The sequence below is a fragment of the Aquarana catesbeiana genome, linkage group LG04 (assembly GCF_042186555.1).
Source record: "Aquarana catesbeiana isolate 2022-GZ linkage group LG04, ASM4218655v1, whole genome shotgun sequence".
Taxonomy (NCBI): Eukaryota; Metazoa; Chordata; class Amphibia; order Anura; family Ranidae; genus Aquarana; species Aquarana catesbeiana.
This window is the reverse complement of record NC_133327.1, coordinates 2500165-2514633: the sequence shown is the minus strand read 5'-3', so window position 1 is coordinate 2514633 and position 14469 is coordinate 2500165. Positions and strand designations below refer to the sequence as shown.

Genomic DNA, 14469 nt, shown 5'->3' with positions numbered 1-14469 from the left:
CTAGGACACTGGGCAGTCCAAGCAACCAATCATTAGAGCTTTCAGTGGCGCCCAGAAGCAAAAGAAAGAATCATTATCATCTGGATTGGCAAGATGGACCCGTCTATATCTCCCGGTGCCGCCCCTGGCTGCACTGTGTGTGGCTACTGTATGTGTAGTGCTTTTATGGACACTTTATGTCCGCAACAGACATTGGGGGACACTGTAAATTTAGACGATTGGCAACACTGGTGCTCAGGCCTCTGAGGCCTTGCAGCCAATTGCTGGGCCTAAACGATGTCATATGAAGAGGGGTTGACGTTGTTCCCCCCTGCAAGTTCCAATCCCCTGGTATACTAAGGTGGCTGCAGAGGAGGAAGAAGCAGTGTGGGGGGGGGGCAGCGATATGAATGCAAGTTTAACTTACAAAGGTCCCCTTAATTAAACATATCAAACAATACTTAGAATAGCATCACACATTGTGACACACTTGCAGAGGTGATGGATGGGGCTTCTTGTTGCCAAATTTCCAGACCGAAGCACAAGGTGACCTCTGAAATGTGTAAAGTACATAAAGACAAAAACTACAAGCTGATTTGTATAAAACTCATTTTAATTGCCTCCCCAGAAAGCAGAAATAGATACCAACAAAAAATATTTTAAACTAAAAAAGGCCGACCTTCCCTGACTAACACAGAGGGTGGGCAACTTACCGATCACAACAATCCCACTGTGCTGCCTCCCAAACTTTAGATCTGAACTGGAAGGGGGGAGAGGGGACTGCAATCTGTATTACATACTCCTAAACCTTGAATTCTAAAAACATCTGCATTTTTTTATTCCTGCTCCCTGCACTTTATTTTACAACTACTGACCCCTGCACTCTGTATTACATACTCCTGACCCTTGAAACTCTGTGTTACTCACTAGACCTCTATACTGTGCGTTACATACTACTGAATTCTGCATTATTTATTCCTGTCCCCTGCACCGTTTTACATAATACTGACCTCTGCACTACATACTCCTGACCCTTGAACTCTGTGTTACTTACTACTGATCTCTATACTGTGCCTTACATACTACTGGCTTCTGCATTATTTATTCCGGACCCCTGTACTGTGTTTTACATACTACTGACCCCCTGCACTCTGCATTACAAATTACTGACCTCTGCACTCTGCATTGCAAACTACTGACCTCTGCACTCTGCATTGCAAACTACTGACCTCTGCACTCTGCATTGCAAACTACTGACCTCTGCACTCTGCATTGCAAACTACTGACCTCTGCACTCTGCAGTACATATTCCTGACCCTTGAGCTCTGAGCTACTTGCTACTGATCTCTGTACTGTACGTTACATACTACTGAGCTCTGCATTACTTATTCCTGACCCCTGTACTGTGCATTAAATACTACTGACCTCTGCATTACTTACTCCTGACCCCTATACTGTGCATTACATACTACTGACCTCTGCATTACTTACCCCTGTACTGTGCTTTATACACGACTGACCCCTGTACTCTGCATTATTTATTCATCTCCCCTACACAGTGTGTTCTATACCAGTGACCCCTGTGCTCTGCATTACATACTTCTGACCCTTGAACTCTGTGTTACTTGATACTGAACTCTGTACTGTGTGTTACATACTACTTGACCTCTGCATTACTTATTCCTGACCCCTGTTCTGTGTGTTATATACTACTAACCCCTGCACTCTGCGTTACATACTACTGACCTCTGCCATTACTTATACCTTTCACTTTGTTTTACATAATACTGACCCCTGCACTGTGCATTTCTTACTACTGACCACTGCACTCAATTTTACTCCTGACCTCTAAATTCTGGTTACCTCTGCATTACTCCTGACCTTTAGGCTCTATTCACACCTAAGCGCATCGATTTTACTGTCGTTTTTCGGGCATCTTGTTTTACTTTTTTTTGCAGCTTTTTAGAAGCTTTACTTTACCTTTTTAAAGTTTTTTAGAAGTGTATTACAAGCGTTTTACAGCTGCAGGTGATTTCGTTTAGCCAACAGAAAGCACTAGGAGAGGGAGAGGAAATTAGAGGTGGAGAGCTGCTATTTGAGCATTTTACAAGCGTTTTTCTGCTCAAGTAAGGCGTTTCTACTGAAGTCTATGGGGCCAAAAACGCATGTAATCTGCCAAAAAGAAGCTCATGCACTTTTCTGAGCTTTAGGCGACAAAATGCTCATATGTGAACAATATCCATTGAAATGCATGGGCTTTTGCTTGCTGGGGCGTTTTGGAGCTTCAGAGCTGAGCGTCTTACAAGCTGAACAGGGCCTTAAACTCTGGTTACTTACGCCTGACATCTGCGTTGCATACGACTGACTTCTGCTTTACTCCTGAACCCTGTGTTCAGCATTAATTTTTACTGATGTCTCAGTTACATACTACAGATCTTTGAACTCTGTCTTTTTTTACTACTGACCCCTGAACTTGTCAAAATGTCTACTTATTAAAGGGTCCTTGCTACGTTATTCTCTTATCAAGAAAAGCACACTACATCCTGGTCCTCCATGGTGTTCTGGTAGATCTCCGTCTCCTTAGAGTTGCCTTTCCCTGCTCTAATACCTTCATGAATGAACTCTGCCAATGGTCACTACCATAGCCTAAAATACCTCATAGACTAGAACAGACGCATGGTACTGTTATATACATCAATTATATCTCAGTTCTTCCACAGATACAACAGAACTGCAATAGGCCACCATTGTTAGTTGTGTCACTGATGTTTTTTTTTTTATATACTTTTTCTATTTCGGTCTTTTATTTTCACACATAAATATAGCGAATGTAACAGACAGCACATGTAAAATAACAGCATGCTGAATATAAGATACAACGGGAGGGCCTTCTAATAAGTTCTATACTACAGAATAGTTTCTATTGTCTTCAGACTGCATTGCTGGGTAAAAGCATAGAACCTGACAAGACATGGTCACCATTTTGGCCAGCATAAAAGGAAACAAAAAAAACATTTCTAAACCCTTAACTATCGATGGGGCCACGTGTACATCTAATCTTATATGCCATCTCCCAACACTTGAGTGTGCATAGCTGTGACATTCAACCTACAGCTCAATACACCCACTATATCTACAGGGCCCTGGAGATGAGGATTTGAAGTCAAACTCTCCCTTCCACAATTTTTTTTTTTTTTAACTACGATACGGATGAGCCAGACGAAACACATAGGACGGAGCCTCATGCTGACGTCATCGTGCTACCGGAAGTGACCCGGATGCGAGTCTGATTTACCGGCTTTGATTGCTTTCATTGCGCAATGCTTACTCTTGGATGTAAGTGCATTTTAAAGTTTTAAATGGGATTGTGCACTATGTGAAGCGCATGTTCCTTTTGAGTGCGCTGGGAGATGTTGAGACTGTTGGAGGATTCAAAGTGGCATTGATTTTTTTTTTTTGGGCCAAACAGTATACCCTAGCAAATTGGATCATGCTTTGCTGGAGTTTTTCACCTTCCTCTGAATCAACTGTGTGTGAAGGATTGTGTATATAGGATTGTATGATTTTTTTTTTTTTAATTGGTTGAACTAGATGGACTGGTGTCTTTTTTCAACCTGACTAATAAAGTAACTATGTAACCCGGAAAATTGTGTTGAATATCCAGCCAATATATGACCATAGATACTACATACTTTCAATGACTTCTCTGTAATAAGAGAGTCATGGATTTCTGGTAAGCCTCTATTCGTGACCCCTTGGTGGTGGAAATTACCTGTGGTGTCGGTCTACTATTTGAAGTTTGCTTGGTTGGGGCTCACAGATTTGACTCTTTTGGACAGTGTTTTGCTACAGCCAAATAAAGCAATGTGTGGGGGAAGGGGTAGGTTAATCATAATTGTAACAGAAACCCCTTAAAGGGCTCCCCACCCACTGCCAGATATTTTGTCTTAGGGCAATTATTGGTGTAGCCCCAGACAACCCTTTCTTTATCACTGCCAGATATTGCATTCAAATTCCACCAACCGGGTTACCCCTCCCATTCCTGTGATGTCATCAGTCTGGGCGAAAGGTCTACATGCCTCCCCCACATACTATTATACAACTTTTCTGGACCTGTAATGCAGTATGATGGGGCTTGGTGGAGATGTTGGATCAGGTCATAAACATCATACATGGTGATCCATCATGGAGATGTTTAATGCTGGCTGCAATGAAAGGACAAGGTATTATGAGTTACAAGTCTGGAAAAATGTATACCAGCAGCACTCATCGCTGGCAAACTTTTTCGATCCAGACAAAAAAAGAGTCCTCGCCTAGGAGCTCCATCAAATAGTAGAGGCAACTGTCGGGGAATTGTTGTCTCTACAATTAAAGCTGAATTCTAGGTGTGGCAATGCTTGCATAGCTACACTGGTCCAATGTAAGTATGTATGTGCCAAACCTGTGGGATCTCTGTGGAAGCCAGAAATCACCGTAATAGCGCTGTCTATTGCTGCTGGCTTCCGGGTCCCGTGCCAAGTGGCTGCCCTGCTGCTCAGCGAACATAGGAGGTTAGTACAGCATACTTGACTTATGAACACAGGACGTCGCTCACTCAGCATGGGTGCCATTCAGAAAACACTTTGCATTTTCTCAGTGAATGCAAAGTGTTCTTTGCTTGGACAAGGTAGGGATCATGTCACTGCCCCACCTCATCCAATCAGAGAACGCTTTGCATTCATTGAGGGCAAAGTGTTTCCTGAATGGCGCCTTCACAATGGAGAAGGACAGCTGCTTGGCATGGGACCTGGAAGTCAGGGCAATCACTGTAGTAGTGGTGTAGCAACGGTGCCGACTACAGTGATTTCCGACTACCACAGGTATGGCACATACAGAGTTACGTTGTGTCAGGGAGGGCTTGCCCATAGAACAGATGGTGCTTTTGGTGCGCAGGCACGGGCCGCTGTGCATGTGCACGCACCTGTCTCCAACATTGGCACCAAATGGACTATTAAAAAAGAGCTGCTGCACTGATTAATTGCTTTCTGATCGACAGCGTTTCCCATGCAACCTGCAAACCTGTACCTTTGCTTGTCCATTCAATGCTGACCCGGCCTGCCTGACTACACCTAAACTCCACCTGTACTGACCCCAGCTTAGCCTTGGTATCCATTTCTGCCTTCCTTAAGACCCCTTTCACACTGAAGCGCTTTTCAGGCGCTTTCACGCTAAAAAAGCGCATGAAAAGCTCACGAAAACCTATTTCCATTAAAATCAATTAATGCTTTCAGACTGGGGAAGTGGGCTGGGAGGGCGGTGAAAAAACACCCCTCTCTATTGGAAAGCTCTTCAAAAGCACCTGAAAAGCTCTTCAAAAGCGCTCAAATGTTTTACTGGCAGTTTAGAAGCGCCTCAGTATGAAAGGGGCCTTATACTTGGTCCGCCTCACCATTGCTGACTTCAGCCTGAACTCTGACTAATCTTCCAGCTCCTACTGCAACCTGTTCCTGTGCTTGACCATTCGTTCCTGACCCTGCATGCCTTTGACTATGCAACCTGTTCCTGTGCTCATCCATTCATTGCTTACCCGGCATTCCATTGACTACATCTAAACTCCGCCTGCACTGACCCCAGCTTGTGCCTTCCGTTATACCTGATTCACCTCACTGTTGCTGACTCCGACTTGAACTCTGACTACTCTCCTGTCTCCTGCTTGTACCTGCTCTGTATGTCTGTTACTGACCCGGCCTGTCTGCCGTTGCTTCCCTCTGTTATAGGATCAGTCAAATGTCTGCTGACTAGTTGCCTGCCTACTACCCGCATGCTGTCACCTGCCAGCCAAGTGCCTTCCGTTTTCCAGTTACTAGCCAGCAGCGCCTCACACTCTGTTGGCCAGAGCCCCAGCCACTACCAGCTGATCCTGTAAACATACCAGCTACCTACCCCTGCCAATAACCAGAAGAACTACAGGCACTTGTGCTACTCTGCACTCTTGTGCCTTCTGTTACTTTACCAGGGGGCCTTGGGCCGAATATGTAAGAGAGGCCGCCCTCATCACGTCAGGCTCCACCACCAGGTACATGACACATTGGCCCAAGTTGAACCAAGGTAACTATGCAAAAAATTGCCAAACCTACACTTCAGCTTTAACCACTTCAATACCGGGCACTTTCACCCCCTCCCTGCCCAGGCCAATTTTCAGCGCTGTCACACTTTGAATGACAATTACTCAGTCATGCAACACTGTACCCCTATTGAATTTTCATCATTTTTTTGAGACAGAGCTTCCTTTTGGTGGTATTTAGTCACCACTGGGTTTTTTTTATTTCTTGCTAAATAAACGAAAAAAGACAGCACATTTTGAAAAAAAAATGTTATTCTTAGTTTCTGTTATAAAATTTTGCAAATAAGTAATTTTAGTTCTGCACTGATGAGCACTGATAAAGCTGCACTGATGGGCACTGATGAGGCTGCATTGATGGGCACTGATGAGGCCGCACTGATGAGGCTACACTGATGGGCGGCTGATGAGGCGGCACTGATGAGGCTACACTGATGGGCACTAATAAGGGGGAACTGATAAACTGCACTGATATTCGAGGCACTGACGTCAGTGCCCCAATTATAAGTGTAAACAATGTACTCACTGTGCCCTGTCAGATCAGCTCTCCTTTCCTCACACGCTGTCCTCTGTATGAGGAAAGGAGAGCCGATAACTGGCAAATCTGTTTACATGTGACCAGCTGTGACTGGACACAGCCAATCACATGGTAAAGGGCCGCAGTGATTGGCCCTTTTCCAAGATCTGTGATCATCTGTGTCCAAAGCACTCCAGATCAGTGTGCCAGAACTGAAGGTCCATGCCATCTTTCGGCAATAGCACCGACAGTAAGTGATTAAGCCTGGTCTGATCATTGAAACGCATCAGAGAAGGAGGTTCCTCTTTGGGAATCTTTGTTTGGATCAAAAAAGCTTGTCAGCGTTGAATTTGGGTTCAGGAGGGGCATAGACAAAGCCCCCAACCAAGCTTTTGGTACCTAACTCCATTGACGGGTGATCCTAGGCTTGGGAGCAGCACACTCTGTGTTTCTTTGATAGAGGTGGGGAAATCTCAGGTATAAATGCACTTTTTAATTAAACATTCTACACCCACTGTATTCTCTTACTGGCTGAACATCCCACCAATCAGGTCCACATGTTCTCTCACATCTCTTGTTTCCCCCCGGATATCCTTACACAACCTTCCCATACACGTAATGCAACGAGCAGGGGCTCGGTGAAGGTGGCGGTGAAGGTGTGGAGGTGTCGGATTGGGTCGCACAGATCATAAAAGGAGATCTGCCCGGCCTCGTAATCCAGGTATATCCTGACTCGCTCAATGAAGTTATTGTCAGCCAACTGTATCTTATTCCCGTCATGGATCATCAAATACCGATCCTCAGTCCTGTGCAGACACCAGGATTTGTTGTTGCTTCCAATCGCCGACTGGCTTTTAATTCCTTTCCTCTCTATACTGGGGTAACACATCCCCACTCGCCATTCATCTGAGCCACTGACTTCGGCGTCCCAGTAATGGCGCCCCGAGGAGAAGCTCCGGCTGCTGAGCACTTGAGGAGCGTACTGAAACCTCTCCGGGGTTTCCGGCCGGTTCTGGCTTATGTCTGACCAGGATACAGTTTTTCGGTCGTCCGATATGTGCAGGTAATAACCTGCCGTGTTTACGTCCAGTAGTATGTCTGCGATTTCCTGCATGTAGCTTGCCCCGTTGGTTCTCGATATTATATCCGATAAACCTGTGTGCAGCGTGTGCGAGATCAAAGCCACGTCCAGATCACCTGCAGTAAGGAGGAATTTATTCTGCCTCTCTGTATCTTCATCTCCCTCGTCTCCATCACACAAACCACCTTGAGCCGATTCCTGTAGAACAATCAGGGGGTCCATCGAGTCGCACAGCTCCTCGATCTGACGCATCTTGCTGGACAGCGCGTACTTCTTAACCTCCAGCTGCTGGATGGAATCGGAGACCGAACGCGAGAGCTTCTCCGCCTGCCCAGAGATCTCTCCCCGGACCCTCATCTCTAGCTCTTCCATCTGTCTCTTGAGGTCTCTAAACAGGGCGGCGACTCTTTCCGTTTCCTCAGACGCTTTCCCTTGGACTTTCCTCTTGCGCTCCTGCAGACTTTGGACCCTTTTCTCGATCTTCTCCCGCTTTGTTCCCAGCTTCTGAATAGCGCTTTGCAAGTGTTTTTTTATTTTTTCGGCAGCCTCCTCGAGGGATTCAATTTGGTGCCCTTTGTGCTCTCCGATCAGACAGCAGGACACACAGATGCTGGTGGCGTCCTCGGTGCAGTAATACACCAGGACCTTCTTATGGACGGGGCACTTCCTGTTCTCCAGGGAGGCGGTGGGGTCAGATAAGACGTGTTCTGGTGAGTTGCTGTGGACGTTCAGGTGACTGTCGCACAGAGAGGCTTCGCAAAGCAGGCAGGATTTCACAGCGGGTACAGAGGCGTGAATACAGTAAGTACAGGAGATGCCGGTCTCCTTCCGTTCTGGCTGAGAACGGAAGCTCTCCACGATGTTGCACAGCGTTATGTTTTTCTGCAGCGTCGGACGACTCCTGAACCGTTTCCTGCACTCAGGGCAGGCGTAATGCGCCGTCCCTTTCTGGGAATCCAGCACACGATCAATACACACCCGGCAGAAGTTGTGTCCGCACCGGAGAGTCACGGGGTCCGTATAGATGTTAAGACAGATGGAACAGTCCAGCTCCTTCCTCAGATCCGCAGACGCCATCGCTGACAGCAGAAGAAAAAAACAAAAATGAAAAGTGAAAAATCCCTGAAATGCAGAATCCGAAGTAAGTGTGTCTGTGAAGATGCGTATGTCAGGGGTTGTAGTTTGTGGAATGTTGCTGAGGAAGAGATGATGGAAGTGAGGGACAGGGTTATACTGGACACCAACCTGAAGATTCTATCTAGTGATGAGCTCAGAGAGATGATGAGTTGAAGGGAACCCGTCAGGTTTTCCTAAATAGCAAGTCCCCTCTGCTGTTGGTACCAACCTTATTGGCCGCCCCGTTCATCTGCTGGAGACCACCTCCCCCAAAAAACTTCTGGGTCAAGTTTAATGTTTGTCTACTTTGGGACTGCATTACTCAATGCCCTGTGCCCTTAAAGTGATTGTAAATGTCATTTTTTTTTAAATAACAAACATATCATGCTTACCTCCACCGTGCAGCTTGTTTTGCACAGTGGCCCCAAACTTCCTCTTCTGGGGTCCCCTGGCGGCTCTCGCGGCTCCTCCTCACATCTGATAACCCCCCTAGGAGAAGCGCTTTCCAGAATGGGTTATCTTGCGGGCGTGCTCCCGAGTCCAGCGTTCGGCATCCATAGAGGCTGAATGCAGGACTCAGCCCCACCCCCGGCGCTCGCGTCATTGGATTTGATTGACATCAGCGGGAGCCAATGGCTGCGCTGCTATCAATCTATCCAATCAAGAGCAGAGAACCCTGGGCAGATAGACAGCGTGTCCCCGCCGGGTCAAGTTCGAGGGTTCAGGTAAGTAAAACGGGGGGGCTGGTCACTGACATAGGATGCATTAAGGTGAAAAAACACAAACATTTACAACCCCTTTAAGAATGTTAATACTGAAGCAAAGAACTGGGATTGCGCACCTGTGTGTGTTCAAAGTTCTCAGACAATATATACACCTTACACCTCATGACACCATGTAACCATCACACTATTTCCCGTCCCATCATGCTACTCATGTACCCCTTCACACCCCATGACATCCACCATGTACCCCCTTAAACCCACCCTCCATATATACCTCTCACACCATAACCCACCCCATGACAATCCCCTATGTACACCTCAAACCCCATCAACCACCCTATGTAACCCTTACACCATATTCCACCCCATGGCACCCCAATATATGCCCCTCGCACCCCATGATACCTTCCATGTACCCGTCACAGTATATCACACCATAGCCTATCTTATGAAACTACTCATATACTCCTCACATTTTATCCTCCATACATACCCTTCACAGCACATCACACCCTGTGACACCCCCCCCCCCCCCCATGTACCAATCACACAATATCACAACCCATGACACACCATACCCTAACCCATGACACACCTGTAGCTCTTACACCACATAACCACCCCATGACACCCCAATTTATACCTCTCAGACCCCCCCATGTACCCCTCACACCATATCCCATTCCATGATACCCCCCTTTATACCCCTCACCCTATATCCTAACCTCTGGCACCCTTGTATATACCCTCACACCAAGTGACATCACATGACATCCCCATATACCCCTCACACCATAACATACTACATGACACACCAGTACCTCTCAAACCACATAACCCTCACATGTATATGTGTATATATATATACCCCTCACACCCCCATATATACCACTCCAATATGGCCCTCACACCCCATAATACCCCCCCCCCCATGTACACCTCACAGTATATCACACTATATCCTATCCCATGAAACTACTCATATACCTAGAGCTGCACAATTAATTGTTAAAAGATCTCAATCGCAATCTCAATTCAACCCAACCCCTCACAATCTTAACCTCACATTTCCTCAATTCTATGTGACAAGTGTAGAGCTGCTCAAAGCTGTCAAAAAAAAAAGCCGGCAATGTTTATCAACATTCCTCAGCGTTGTACCCCTTGTATCTTTTAGATCCAAGGAATTAACTTCTGTGTGTAAATGAGGTCATTTTAACCACTTAAAAGCATGGGGGATACCTAGGTGGATGCAGTATGAGACCGATGCTGAATCTCCCCCCCCCAGTGTCTCTGCACTGAGAACCGAGCCAACATCACCGATGGCTCAGTCCTCACAGATCCCCGAGAGGAGAGCTGCTGACTGTCAATCAGCAGCTCTGCTCCTCTACGCTCACTGGGGCGCTGATCTGTGGAGGGGCGGGGAGCGACCGTCTCATCGGTTCACTGAGAGACTGAAAAAGCAATCAGTCCAGGCAGCTGGAGGATCCAGACTCCCAGTCACGATGACGCGGTGCCTGAACTGATCTGTGTGACGTCAGCAGAGATTGGACTTCAGTCCACTCTCTGCTGAAAACAGGTCACAGGAGTGCAAAACGAATTGCACTCCTGTGATCCATAGGAGAAAACCCAGCCAAACGAGCTCAGGCTGGACTTATATTTTTTTTTAGCAGAGACCCTAGAGAATAAAATTTGGTGGTTGTTGCAATATTTTATGTATTTGCACAGCAGTCTTTCAAACACATTTTTTGAGGAAAATACACTTCAATGCATTTAAAAAAAAAAAAAAAACAGTAAATTTAGCCCAATTTTTGGTATGAGGCCGCATTCACACCTGAGCGTTTCGTTTTCAAGCAGAAAGTCGCGCGTTTTTACCGTGAATTTGTATAGGTCAGAAAGTTACCAATGTAAAAAGCAGAAAAACGCCTGTAATTTGCCCAAAAAGAAGCTTGTGTACTTTTTTTTAAGCTTCAGGCGATTTGCTTCAGGTGACAAAATGCTCAGGGGCCATTGAATTGAATGAGATTTTGCTTGTTGGACGTTTTTTCGAGCGTTTTAGGAACTGCAAATGCTCAGGTGTGAATGCAGCCTAATGTGAAAGGCGATGTTACGCCGTAAGAATCGTGATCTTTATTCTAAGCAAAAAAATCGTGATTCTCATTTTAGCCAGAATCATGCAGCTCTACATATACCCCTCACACGCATCAAGTACTCCTCACATTTCATCCTCCATATATACCCTTCACAGCACATCACACCCTGTAACACCCCCATTTATACCCCTCACACCATACCCTAACCTATGACACCCTCATATATACCCCCACACCAAGTGGCATCCCATGACACCCCCAACACAATATCATACTCCATGACACACCTGTACCTCTCACACCACGTAACCCTCACATGATATCCCACCCAATGACACCCCAATTTATACCCCTTACACCATATCCTATCCTATGATACCCACAGATATACCCCTTACATGTATCACACCCTCATACATACCCCTTACACAATATCCCCACTTCATGACACCCCAATTAAGCCCTCACACCATATCCAACCCCAATTCATATCCCTCACACCCCATGACACCTCCCATGTACCCCTTATTCCATATCCCACCACATGACATTCCCATATATACCCCTCAACACCATATCACACCGCAATACATACCTCTCAAATCATATCCAATCTTATGATCCCCCCCCATACACCTCACCCTCAGCCTTCACATTCCATCCTCCATATATACTCCTCACCGCATAGCGCAACCTACAAATACTCCCCTCACACCCCATCGACCCCCCTATGCATCCCGCACACCATATCCCACTTCATGACACCCCCATATATACCCCTCATACCATATCCCAATATATATCACTCACACCCTATAGGTATCGCTCACGCGCCATTAACCCCCCCCATGTACCCCTCATTCCATATCCCAATATATACCACTCACACCCCATTAAGCCCCCCCATGTACCATTCAAACAATATCCCAATATATACCACTTACACCCCATTAACCCTACCCCTCCCCCATGTACCCCTCATTCCATATCCCAATATATACCACTCACACCCCATTAACCCTACCCCTCCCCCATGTACCCCTCATTCCATATCCCAATATATACCACTCACACCCCATTAACCCCCCCCCCATGTACCCCTCATTCCATAACCCAATATATATCACTCACACCCTATATGTACTGCTCACACCCCATTAACCCCCCCCCCCCCCCCCATGTACCCCTCATTCCATATCCCAATATTTACCACTTACACCCCATTAACCCCTCCCCTCAACCATGTACCCTTCATTCCATATCCCAATATATACCACTCACACCCTATCTGTACTGCTCACACCCCATTAACCCCCTCCTCCCCATGTACCCCCCCATTTCATATCCCACCCCATATATATTTCTCACACCATTTCACACCCCAATACATACCTCTGAAATCATATACAACCTTATGACACCCCATTTACCCCTTCCTTCCTACCCCACATCTCACCTGCACCCCTGACTCCCCATAACACCTCCAACACAGCAAAAGCCCCCCATCATAGACACTGTAAACAATACCCACCATACTACTACAGACCTCACTTCCGGTCTAGGGGGTTCCACTTCCGCCGCCTGTACACCAGAGGCACACACCTACTTCCTTGTTACCATAGTTACAGCCAGCTCGCTGAGCGAGGGCGACAATTCTACTTCATGAAAATTTCTGATGACAGCTTACAGAAACACCGCGATAGACCACAAAAGTGTACAAAAATGTTTAGGAGAAATCATTTCTATCACTATGTCCACAGTACGATAGACAGCGGCGGACATTTTTCAGTAGCACAATAGAGAAGATTCAAGCCAACGGTGAGAGAGGAGGGGCGTGCGCAGCGTGAGCATGAGGCCACAGCGGCCATATTAGAAGAGGGAAGAGTTCCTTCCTCTGTGTTCTGATGGAGTATATAAATATATACTGTAATGTGTGAGGTGTGGGCACTCTGGGAAGAAAGAGAATTCAGATTTTAGACGTTTTAAGGAATAAATAAAAAGGAACTGGATAAATAAAAGAGATAAGATGATATGGTGTACACATAACATTCATGTATCTCTATTCAGTGGGGAAGGATTAGAACCCCTGTCAAATTATTACCGCCATCCAGAGCTCCGTTAACGACATTTCCCCTCACTTTCTGTCCCAAGTAGGGGTGCCACCTCATCCCTTTAAAACTGAATGCATATTAACCGCTTCCATACCACGCAAATTCCAGCACTCCTCTCCTACATGTAAAAATCATCATTTTTTTGCTAGAAAATGATTAATAACCCCCAAAACATTATATATATGTAGCGCTGGTAGATTTGCAATCTACCGCATGTTAGGTAAATTTAGTAAATTGTGCGTTAGTAAGGTTAAAAGTAGGGTTGTCCCGATACCACTTTTTTAGGACCGAGTACAAGTACTGATACTTTTTTTCAAGTACTCGCTGATACCGATTACCAATACTTTTTTTTTAATGTCACGTGACAGTGTTTTTTTTTTTTTTTTTTTTTAACAGTGCTTTCTTTTGGGGGGGGGGGGGGTGAGGGGGGGGTGAACGGTGTATGTGTGTGTGGTTTTTTTTTTTTTTTATTTACAATTTTTATTTTTTACAATAATATTTCTTTTATTCTTTATTGCAATATGTGTTTTTGTTTTTTTTGTTTTTTAATTAGCCCTGTTGGGGGGCTTTGGTGAGATATCAGGGGTCTTAACAGACCTCTGATATCTCCCCCTTGAGACAGAGAAAGAGACAGAGGATAGAGATTCCCCAGTCCCTTTCTCTGCAGCCTCAGCTGCACTGAGAATGAATGGAGAGAAGACAGCGGCTCCTCTCCATTCATAAACTGACACATAGTAATCACAGGAGATT

The 14469-nt window shown here is 45.8% G+C and overlaps 1 protein-coding gene across 2 annotated transcripts; it reads right to left on the bottom strand.

The window, feature by feature from the left end:
• Positions 1–573: 573 nt before the first annotated feature.
• On the bottom strand, positions 574–13395 carry LOC141139000 (E3 ubiquitin/ISG15 ligase TRIM25-like). 2 transcript variants are annotated; one of them, XM_073624767.1, is made up of 2 exons: positions 13155–13395; positions 574–8756 (listed from the first exon to the last, which is right to left on the bottom strand). In XM_073624767.1, the coding sequence occupies exon 2, from the start codon at positions 8752–8754 to the stop codon at positions 7162–7164; it is 1593 nt and encodes a 530-aa protein (XP_073480868.1). In that variant the 5' UTR covers positions 8755–8756; positions 13155–13395; the 3' UTR covers positions 574–7161. The 2 variants fall into 2 exon arrangements, with proteins under 2 accessions (XP_073480868.1, XP_073480867.1); XM_073624766.1 differs by having other exon boundaries at positions 13140–13393.
• Positions 13396–14469: the final 1074 nt, after the last annotated feature.